The sequence below is a fragment of the Pseudocercospora fijiensis genome, assembly GCF_000340215.1.
Source record: "Pseudocercospora fijiensis CIRAD86 unplaced genomic scaffold MYCFIscaffold_2, whole genome shotgun sequence".
Classification (NCBI taxonomy): domain Eukaryota; kingdom Fungi; phylum Ascomycota; class Dothideomycetes; order Mycosphaerellales; family Mycosphaerellaceae; genus Pseudocercospora; species Pseudocercospora fijiensis.
The window spans coordinates 7,427,308-7,438,010 of NW_006921533.1; the positions used below are offsets into that span (position 1 = coordinate 7,427,308).

A 10,703-nucleotide genomic window follows, 5' to 3' on the forward strand; every position below is an offset into this window, starting at 1 on the left:
GTATGTTAGTAGGTAGATAGGGTAGTAGTAGGTATAGGTAGTATTCGATAGAGATCTAGAAGGAGAGGGAGGAAGGCAGGCAAGTTAGCCTACTGCTAAGCGCTAAGCCCTGCCTAAGGCATCGAGACCCTAGCTTTACTCGAGCCCGGTTATATACCAATTACGTATAACCTCTTTAGTCCTAATAACAACCTCCCTAATAGGCTAGACTTTAGATAAACTCGGCTTTAAATAGTTAACTAAAGTATACGATCGTTTTATAAAGAAGAAGGCTCGTAATAGTCGCGATTAGAGGCTGCTTTTAGTTAATAGATACGGCTCTTATTTAACTATAAAGTTTATCGACTAAGCTCTTAGAAGGAAGATATTAGTAGGCGTATATCCGCCTTATTTAACTTACCGGCTATAACTACTAGATATAGCTGTATTCGCACCCCTTGCCTCGTAGTATTTAACCGCTTTAAACGCCTATCTATATAGGTTATAGGCAATATAAGGTATTACAAAGAGGGCCTTCTTTATACTCTTCTAGCAAGCCTAGACACTAGTACTAACACCTTATAATATTAAGTCTGCTTTTAAGAAGACTAGTATCTATCTATTTAATCCGGAATTAGTCCTATCTAAGCTACTATTGCCGAAGCTATATAGCGACTATTCAAACCTACTATTAAGGCCTTCTATAGGCTCTAGGCCTTCTACGAGTAGCTTACTTACTATATAAGACTAGCGGAAGATAAGTGCGTTAATCCGTAAGGAGGTAAAGCATAAGGATACTAATAAGGTCCTTAGCCTACGTAGTAAAGTTAGTACCCTAGCAGCTAAGAATTTATTGCTTTATACTTAAGTTAATAGCCTTAGATAGGCCCTATATAATAAGTAGAAGCGCCGTAAACGAGGCAAGAAGTTGTTTAAACAAGTAAGGGTAGAAGAAGGCTCTGCTTCTATATTCTATAGCCCTTCTAAGCTACTAAGAGCTAAGGAAATATAGTAAGAGAAGGAATAATAGAAATAGGCAGAGGCGGCTTATAAATAAGACGAGAAGGTATAGAAGGCACTTAAGAAGCAATATACACTTAGTATTAAACAGCTAAAGGCTATATAGCGATAACTAGAGGCTAAAGAAAAGAAGGTAAGGCTTACTAAGGAAGCCTATAAGAAGGAGATAAAGAAGGTAAATAAATAGGCTACTAGATAGCTAAATACTAACCTATAGGAGGTTGTTAAGAAGGTAAAGAACCCCTTCCGGCGTATTATCTTCGAGCAACCGCCTAAGTAAGATGTTATAGTGTCTCTAAGTAAGAAAGCTAGCAGTTCGGCTTCTAGTAAGCCTATACGTATTATATAGCTTTTAGTACGATATAGGACATAGTCTCTATATTAGATTAAAGAGCGCTTCTAGCGCTTTGATATACACCAAAAATCTCTACAATCCAACCATTATTAAGTAAATGCGACCGTATTGAATATATATAGTAAAACCGTGCGCTGCTATACGGCAGGCGGGAGTGTGCGGCAGGTGGGGAAGACTTCTATCGACGTTTGGCGTGCAGTTTCTTCCTTGACGATCAACGTCCACGACACGACATGGCCTCTCCGCCCTGAGAGTGATGGGAATAAGCATCCATTCATCGACTCGGCCGCGCCAGAACGAATTTGGTTCTGAGATGACTGGTGAGGGGACGGGGAATCATAATGGACCAGTGGATACTACATTGCCACGCAAACAATGTCTCCAAGAAGCGATGCGATATCGGGGCGACCGGGCCGGTTCTTCGTTTCGCGATCTTGGCCGCACATGACAAGCTCATGCCTCCGACACGGGTATGTGTATCGCCACGGCATCACCTATTGTTAGAGATCGGAATCTCGGCCGGTTCGGGCTAAAATGTACCATGCAGCCTTGAGGAGATCACAGCCTGAAACGGTGACTGGGCACTGGTCAGACCACAATCATCCGTACCCAAGGAGTGAAAGGGCGGTATAAACCTACATTTGCTCATCCATTCTTTACCTCCAAATTCGTCCAAAATGGTCTTGCCCGTCACTGATCCTACCAAGTCTTACTGGATAGAAGCAGCCGAGTCTGAACTGCGAGACTTCAGATCGAGCGAAGAGCTTCCTCAAGAGAGCGATGTAGTCATTGTTGGCAGCGGATATGCCGGCGCATCGACAGCCTACTGGATACACAAGGTACATCAGACGAAGCTACGAAGAATCCACGCCTTAGCTAAGCACAAGTACAGTCCACAGAAAAGCAGGCAGTGCAGCCCCGAATGGTACTGCTGGAGGCGAGAAACATATGCGGAGCCGCGACTGGTCGAAATGGTAAGTCTGCAGCGAGAAAGTGGCAGAAAAGACTAGGCTGAACGAGTTGCCAGGTGGCCAGCTGAGACCTCATGCGTACTCTCGATACGTGCCATGGAAAGAACGATTCGGAGCCGATGGCGCTATGGAGCTCATCAGACACGAAATGGCACATCTCGACGCATTCCAAGATCTTGCAGACGAAGAGGGCTTCGCAGAGGACGTGTGCTTGAAGTTTGGCGAGACGTTTGATGCTGCGATGACTGACGAGGCTCGGACACGACTGAAGGGTTGTCTTGATGCCATGAAAGCTGACCACGGCGAGGATGATGAGATTGTGAAGCTCTGCCGAGTCATCGATGATCCTGAAGAAGCTACCGCGTTTTCGCAGATGAAGAATACTCTGGCTGCTGTCGTTCATCCTGCGGGTCAAATGTGAGTCTCGGCCAGGCAGACTTGGTCACATCGCGATTGCTGATGGAACCACCGCAGCTGGCCATATAAGTTCGTGCACGCTCTGCTTCGCATTGTACTGAATGCAGGAAACCTAGATCTGCACGCACACACACCAGCGCAAAAGATCTCGGATCGGGACGCGAACGGCTGGATCACCGTCACTACCGATAGAGGAGACATTCGCACCAAAGCGGTTGTGCACACCACCAACAGATGGGCCTCTTACTTGTTGCCCGAGTTTCAAAAACTCATTCTCGGCGATCGAGCCACAATCGCTGCGATCAAAGCGCCTGAAGGCTTTATCAAGCATACTGGTGCACAGCATTGGGATGCTTCTGTAAATGTGAGTCTTCACTCGACATTGCATGGAGACGTCTAACATCGACAGAACTACCATCTGCAACTCCCACCACCTTATAATACCATCATCCTCGGAGGAGGAAGACAATTCCTCTGCCATCGACCTGAAGACAGCTTCCCAAACGATGAAGAAAACAAGCAAGTCTCAGGCATTGCAGAATTCTTTCAGACCTGGCCTGCTTCTGATGTTGTAGGCTGGGAAGGTCCAGATCCTGCTGGACTTGAGAGGGATTTGGATGAGGGTGGTTGCTGGACAGGCAGTAAGTCCCAAACATCTCTTCAGAATTCCGAGATATGTGTTGACCAAATCTGCAGTCGAAACATCAAGCATCGATTCGTTCCCTTTCGTTGGTGCTGTACCGAATCGCGAAGGTCATTTCATCGCAGCAGGATTTGCTGGGCATGGTGAGTCGAACACGCAGAACATTCATAATGTTCTAATCAAGCTGACTTCTCTAGGCATGCCTCGCATCCTGCTCAGCGCCGCACACATCACGCCTCTGATCCTAGACTTCCTCAAGGTCCAGCATAAGATGCCTGAGATGACTACAAAATACCCTTCTCTGCCTAAACCTTTCCACGCCACGCCAGAGCGAGTGCTGCATCTGGTCGAAACTGCTTCTGTCGAAGCGAAGGTGGAAGCTTACAGGAAGTCATGCGAAGAGAGTGCTCAAAAGCCCTTCTGTAATGATGAGAGAAGTCGGAAAGCATTGCGAGTTTTGCCGAGTAGTGATTCCGCGATTGAGCTTGGTAGGGCTGTATGATGCTAGCTAGATAAGGAAAATTCAAAGATCTGTTCCCGTCATATCCCAGTGGAACGGACTGATTGAGCTTATTTCGAGCTGCACGGCATGTTTTGGGCTGAGGAATGAATAACAAGTCATACAAAATTACCACTCGAAAGCATATCTGCTTAAGTCTTCATGCCTCAGCCCGTGCTCACATCCTTTAGACGACCGCGCAAACAAATTTACTGCCCCAATCCTCAAACTCATATCGCAGATCAAAATCACAATGCATCACCTCCTCACTCTCCTCCTCCTAACAACCCAAAGCTACGCAGCCGGTGAGGAAGCATCCAACCAAGCTCACCCGCATTCCTCGCACTCACACTTTCATACAGTCATCACAATCACAGAAGGCACACCATGTTCAGCATCTGCCGCACCAACATCAACCTACAACTTCTCTCCAATCGGGACGTGTGGCCCACAAGTCGGATTCAGATGCTACGGTGCTCCGGCAGGGAGTTGTTGTAGCGAGTACGGATACTGTGGGAGTGGAGCACAATATTGTGGTGCGGGATGTCAAGCTGGGTTTGGAGATTGTGATGCATCTGCGTAGAATGGCTTTAGAAGTTTCTCTGTGACATATTTCTGTATCTTAATCTTCGACTGCGCCGCGGCTAATCGGTCTGCTTGTTCGGCACGACCTCTTCGGTCTCTGCGGTCTCGCGATTTTCTGCAACGTCAGCGGCCGCGACCAATCTGATGAGGAGGACCATGCATGGCATGACTAGGACGAGAAGGGCTGCGTTGATGTAGAAAGGGAAATGTGTTCCGGCAATGGAGTTGATGCCGTATGATACAGCTTGACCGGATGTTTCGAAAGCTCTGAAAAGACCACCGATTCGTGCTGAGCCTTCGACGTCGGTGGAGAGTTCTCCCAGGATCCAGTATAAGGAGAGCTGAGTCCAGTAGCCCGTCACGAAGATGATGAGGTAGGGTAAGTAGGCTTCTGCCCATCGTCTCGTGTTGCTTTGGAAACGTCAGCGATATCCTAGAGCGTGCTGAAAGAACCATCTTCGCTTACAGGCCGTAGTCTAGAGCAGCTTTGCCATTACCAAACTTTCCGTATTCGATACCAATCCAAATGAAGCAGACGATGTGGGGCAGACACCACATGAGGAATGCTGTCCAAGCTCTTCGGCGTCGTGACCAGTGCTTCATGTCGAGGAGTCGACCATAGCCAATGACGAGAGGAATGACGCAGGATGCTATATGCTGTCAGAAGCTCTCACGTGTAGCGGGACGAATCCGACTTACGGACGAGGAGCGAGGACAATGCTCGAGCTCTTACGGAGAAATGTGTTGAGAGATATGTTCCCATCGTTCCGCCGTAGAAGAAAGAGTAGAACGAAGGCAAAAAGACGAGCCAAGTCTAACGAAGTCAGTACAATCTCAGCTCGTCCATCTCAAATAATGCGCGGCCTACCTTTTTATAGGTGAAGTATTTTCCAAGCTCTTGGAGCTCCTGTTTCCAGGTAATATTGCCTGACATCGGAACTTTGCTGCCATCTCGTCGTCGCACACGTTTGGTAGGCGATAGAAGGAAAGCCCAGATGACACCAGTGCACTCTGCTCAGCGTCAGTGACCGGCGTGGGGGAATAGCAATGAGAATTCCGACTCACCAAATCCAACAAAGATTAGATAAGTTGCCCAAGCAATACCACCTGCGGAAGAGTGCTCGCTATTTGTAGCAAAGTTGATCGCGCCTCCAATCACGCTTCCACTGTTCCTCATGGCTGCCCAGATTCCCAAGTAGAAGCCTCGGTCGTCTTGTTTGGGATATGACAGCATTGCAGTGGTCTCGGCGACATACAAGAAGCCACCGCCGATACCACCGATGATCTGATTCCTGGTCAGTCATGTTCTCAAGACCAGCCTCGCAAGTTTTGCGTACCTGAGAAGTCAGCAAATACGAGTCGATGCCGAATTTGGCGTTAGAATAGTAGGCAGAGCCTGTAAGCGGGAAGACGACTGCAGCGATCATGCAAGACCATTTGATTCCAAATTTGTTGATGAGTGGACCACCGAAGAGCGTAGTCAGGCAGCCCATCGTATAATTCAGCGAGTTTGCCAGATTCGCCAGCCATGGTGTTTTCAGTCCACCTCCGCCCAAATTGGTGATCGCATCTTGCATGGCCGGGCCTACGAGGGAAAGACTGCGATCTAATTAGCACATTGCACGTCCTCGCGCGGAAAATGTTGCTAGACGTACGCTCCAAACAATATCATCTGGAACAGAACACTTCTGTAAAAGTTCCTGAAGTTCCATGGCCGCAGGTAGCCACAGTCGACAGCTTCAGCCTGCGATCCAACAGCAATATCTGCAGAAGGGTTCTCGACATCATTGTCGTCAATGGGCTTGGTCCCAACAATGGATGCCGAATTCTTGTTATCCTCAGACATGGCCACCGCTATACCTAAGAAAGCGGCTGGGGAGAATTAGCAAAGACCTGCCACGACCTACAATATATTTTCGGAACCTCCTTCGGTATGGAGTGTCGACTGCGGAGACTTTGCAATTCGGCCATGTCTTGCCCGGAGTCCCATGCACGCAGGCGATACCGATAGCGCAAGTCCTGCACGCCCGTCGCCAACTCCTCACTTCTACCGCAAACTATTCTCTTAGATCTGCTCTGCATAACGTTAGATTGGCCGATCGTTTAGTGGCAGGAGAGTTGTGGACACCGCATTCGATAAGACCGGGCCGGCGTTCAACAATCCTCCTATCAGCACAGTAGGCGTAGATCTTGGGTTGCACGTCGGCCTTTGATCGTAGCATTTCTTTCTTGTATTTGAGCCAAGACTTTGGTTCGGCATTGCCACTATTAGCCTGATTGCGGCCATGATACGATGTGCACAACCTCCATTTCTCAGGGGCTGTAAACCCACAACACTATTCTAGGTTGAGGTGTCGTGTGGCAACCGGTTGATGTTCAGGTACGACTAGAAGGTCGGGATTCTGAGACCTGGCGTCCAGACCGGGGAGGTAGATATTACGCCATATGGATGAATGTCTAGGACCAGATGTGAAGCGTCAAGGAGATGGAAGAAAACATTACAAGCGCGCGCAAGGTTCGCGTTTGGAGGATGACTCAGCAGTATTTTGGTTGACCTCTCCCCTATCGGACGACAACTGCTATACAGTTACACCAATGGATAGTGCGTGTTCAAGGATTCTGCTGCTGAATGATATCAAAGAATTCAAGCGTGTTCGTTCGTTGTGGCGAGTACTTGTATTATTGGATGTAAAGAGGAAGGAAGCTCAGGAGCGAATGAAACGAGGCAGGAACAGATTCTTCTCACAATGCGTACACTGTCTTCCTTCTCCCGCCGTGCCTCTCTCCTTGTCTCGCACCCTTCACTTCCTCCCCAAAAACGTCAACGCGCCAACAACATAAGCATCCACCCCAGTCGTCAACGTAGGCTGAATTGCAGGCGCAAAAAGTCCGGAATGATTGACCGGAATGCTCTCACTCAACCTATCTTCCTTTTCCGCCTGATCCCACTTCTCATGCGGCGTTCCTCCATACATGAAAAAACAACAAGGTCTATCAACCGCTGTCCCGAGAATCGAGAAATCTTCTGACCCACTCAACTTATCACAACAAGAATTGAACCCGGAAGCATTGTCTTTAATACTCGGGAAATGCGCCGAGAAAGATTCCGCGAGTTTTTTCGTGGTGGCTTCGTCATTGATAGTGAGTGGGAAGTTCCTAGTGATTTGGATCGTGGGTTCCTTGACCGCATTCGAAGCCAGAGATTCTGCTTTCACGATTCTGCGGACAGAAGCTAAGACCTTTTCTCGGGTTTTGGCATTTACTGCTCGAACGTCGACTGCGATGCGGGCATCGTCTACTACAACGTTTTCTGCGTCTCCGGCCTGGATACTGGCCACTGTCACAACTGCTGTGTCAAAGGCGTCGACTTCTCGGGATACAATGGTTTGGAGTTTCATAATTGTGGAGGCGGCCATTACGACGGGGTCGACGAGCCGGTCTGGCATTGAGGCGTGACCACCGCGGCCGTGGAGAGTGATGCGCATAGAGTCCGCAGATGTGGCAATCAGGCCGGGACGTGTGCCGAGCAGTCCTGCTCGCCAGGGTACGACGTGGCCTCCCAGGCAGACGTCTGGGATTGGGACATTGTGCTTCTTTGGGTCGTACATCCCATCGTCGACCATGGCTCTTGCTCCAGTACCTCGTTCTTCGGCTGGTTGAAAGGCTAGAAGGAGAGTACCCGACCATGAGTCCTTGGCCGAGACAAGAGTTTGTGCGGCAGCAAGCAGAGACGTAATGTGCATGTCGTGTCCGCAAGCGTGCATTACAGGTTTCTCAACGCCGTCGGCATCACGCATGCGCTTCTTGGAAGCATATTCCAGACCGGTGCGCTCTTCCACTGGCAGAGCATCAAAGTCGGCGCGTAGAAGCACAGTGGGACCAGAGCCGTTGTAGAACAGAGCTGCAATTCCGTGACCGCCAATGTTGGCTCGAATATCAAAGTCGGATGATATCTTCTCGCGCAGATAGTTGCAAATATGTGCTGCGGTTTCACTCTCCTGGTTTGATAGCTCAGGGTTGGCATGATAGTACTTGTACAGTTCCTCATATTCCGCCAGATCCGGGCGATGCTTGTTGACGAGGTCCGAGATGGAAGCCATTGTTATCAGTAATGTCAGTAGTAGAGGTCGTTGACAAGGAAAGTTGGGGATGAGAGTGCAAGTAGAGTGATTAGAATACCTACTGAAATTACTCAATGCTCAAGCTGAACATGTGCGGTGGACGACGGGTCGGCTGCTGCGGCGAAAAGGCCGATTTGCGGAGCCTACGAGCTCCACCTCGTAAAGCAGAGATCCTTCAGAAACAAATGGCGCCGTTTGTTTACGAGCACACCGACGAGCGTAAAAGATGGAAGCCAATGCCTGAAGCTGAATATTGGAGCCGATGCGCCCTAGCGTCCACAAGCGCAATGCGGCATCCTCCCATTTGCGATGCCCGAACAGGATCGTTCTCGTCAGTCTGCCACAGCTTCTTCAGCTGGAGCAGCTTTCGACCAAGGTTGTCGGAATTCGAGCAAATCACGCTGGCCGAAGATATCACCTATAACAACCAGAATCATATCAAGTGTGGCCAGCGTGTTCTCCGAGGCAACGGCGTGAAACCTCCTGGGCTGGTCCGAATGTGAGGAGGATGACTGTGCTGTAGCCTTGATAGCAACTCCATCGGTGTCGTACTCGGTCGAAATCTCTGCGCTGCCGTTGGCTTCATTACCAACAGCCTCACCTTGCTGCAAAGTCTCAAGCTGAGCCGCGGCTTCAGGATTGCTGAAGTGTAGTTGCAAGAAAATGGCTTTTTTGCCCAACTCACGCAAAGGGTATACTTGATCATTGCTCATGCTGCCGACATCGTCCAGCCTTGCGAGAAGTGACCAAACCCAAGCACTGGTGACGTTTCTCAGATTCCTTCCCTTGATCAAATACGTTTTCTGCAGCAGAGCCAGAAGGTTGAAGACGGAATCTTGGTCAAGGGATTGTAGTTGCGCGGCTTTCGGTGGTTTCGAGCTCAGCAGACGATGCCATTCGGCGTAAGCTTTGTTGTTACCTTGCGGGAAAGAGATTGGGTGATGCTCGCCAAGTGCTGCAACCTTTTCTGCTGAGGGGAGAATGTGTAGCTGGTCGCGTTGAATGTAGAATCTGTCCTTGAGCGATTCCGTGAACGCTCTTTGTGGGTCTAAGGTGTCGTCTTCTGCAGTAGCCACAGGCGCGACAGGCCGGCCGATGTACGTGCCATCTTCGACCATATACCCATCTTCATCAGTTTCCTCTTCTGGTTCGTGCTGAGCTTCGTCAAGCTGAGTGATGTCTGGATGTGAGGCAGAGAGAATCTCGGGTATAGCCTGCCGCTCGTTCTTAACGGTACGGAGATACGCCATGGCTTCTTCTGTTGTGCTATCATAGCCGTCATCTTCGTTCTCCATCCCGACTGCCGTATATTGATTCGTCTCGTGGTTCTTGCGCGCATCGTTCCGCCAACCTTCGGATGGTCGTGATGGAGTTTCTTCTTCCTCCCCTACAGCTTCGCCTTCTGCTGCCTCTGCCGTCGCGAGATGTGTCTCCGTCTGCTCTGTGCCTTCTGGCTGCGCGCCGAGCCCGACTTCGCTATCGCTGTCTGGGTATTCTGTCATCTGATAGTTGGCGATGTTGCGACCTTCGAGCTCTGCCTGAACAGCGACATCCTGGTGCTCGGTGATTTCCTCAGGCTCATCATCGTCCGACCCGTAGCTCAACAAGACCCGCTTATTTGGATTGTATGCAGACTCTGGGCCGGCTTTGGGTCGATCGCGTTCTCGTCTGCGCTTCGGCATTGTTGTGGTATATCTGGGAGCTGAGGTCGTGGTCCATCAATGTCTTTGAGAATCAAGGTTGGGTGTCTTGGCGGACGGAGACTTTCAGCCATCCTACTATCGTTTGCCTAAAACCTGTCAGTGCCGGTGCGGGGAGAACCCTGCACCTCCGAGAGAGGAACTATACCGCCATTTTTTGGTAGTTTTTTAATTATTTCTCCTCCTTCTAATACATAGAATCCTCTAGTATATCGTAGATACCGTATCGTCGGTATTTTAGTAATATAGACCCTTTAGACTCGTAATAGAGCGACCTATACCTATACCTTCTAGACTAGCTCGCTATAGTAGTAAAAGCTAAGACTTCGCGCGTTAGTACTATAGTAATAGACAAGCCTAGCTAGCCTATATAGTAGAGCCGAGCCCTACTACTAGCGCCGTAGCTACTAGTA

At 49.3% G+C, this 10,703-nt stretch overlaps 5 protein-coding genes across 5 annotated transcripts; 1 reads left to right on the forward strand and 4 right to left on the reverse strand.

Moving 5' to 3' along the window:
* Window positions 1–1,491: 1,491 nt before the first annotated feature.
* On the reverse strand, window positions 1,492–2,003 carry MYCFIDRAFT_172594 (uncharacterized protein; the record flags this gene model as incomplete). Its single annotated transcript, XM_007925830.1, has 4 exons — window positions 1,492–1,710; window positions 1,764–1,787; window positions 1,823–1,848; window positions 1,895–2,003. 4 exons carry the CDS (start codon window positions 2,001–2,003, stop codon window positions 1,492–1,494), a joined length of 378 nt encoding a protein of 125 aa, XP_007924021.1.
* Window positions 2,004–2,031: 28 nt separating this feature from the next.
* Window positions 2,032–3,887, forward strand: MYCFIDRAFT_29582 (uncharacterized protein; the record flags this gene model as incomplete). Its single annotated transcript, XM_007924149.1, has 7 exons — window positions 2,032–2,193; window positions 2,247–2,328; window positions 2,382–2,742; window positions 2,800–3,106; window positions 3,152–3,383; window positions 3,439–3,528; window positions 3,583–3,887. The coding sequence occupies 7 exons, from the start codon at window positions 2,032–2,034 to the stop codon at window positions 3,885–3,887; spliced, it is 1,539 nt and encodes a 512-aa protein (XP_007922340.1).
* A 641-nt stretch (window positions 3,888–4,528) lies between these two features.
* On the reverse strand, window positions 4,529–6,315 carry MYCFIDRAFT_77302 (uncharacterized protein; the record flags this gene model as incomplete). Its single annotated transcript, XM_007924578.1, has 7 exons — window positions 4,529–4,880; window positions 4,936–5,119; window positions 5,169–5,283; window positions 5,338–5,480; window positions 5,535–5,754; window positions 5,807–6,068; window positions 6,125–6,315. 7 exons carry the CDS (start codon window positions 6,313–6,315, stop codon window positions 4,529–4,531), a joined length of 1,467 nt encoding a protein of 488 aa, XP_007922769.1.
* A 955-nt stretch (window positions 6,316–7,270) lies between these two features.
* On the reverse strand, window positions 7,271–8,569 carry MYCFIDRAFT_77301 (uncharacterized protein; the record flags this gene model as incomplete). The annotated part of the gene is made up of 1 exon (XM_007924577.1): window positions 7,271–8,569. One exon carries the CDS (start codon window positions 8,567–8,569, stop codon window positions 7,271–7,273), a length of 1,299 nt encoding a protein of 432 aa, XP_007922768.1.
* Window positions 8,570–8,922: 353 nt separating this feature from the next.
* Window positions 8,923–10,272, reverse strand: MYCFIDRAFT_77300 (uncharacterized protein; the record flags this gene model as incomplete). The annotated part of the gene is made up of 1 exon (XM_007924576.1): window positions 8,923–10,272. The coding sequence occupies one exon, from the start codon at window positions 10,270–10,272 to the stop codon at window positions 8,923–8,925; it is 1,350 nt and encodes a 449-aa protein (XP_007922767.1).
* Between the last annotated feature and the right edge of the window lie 431 nt (window positions 10,273–10,703).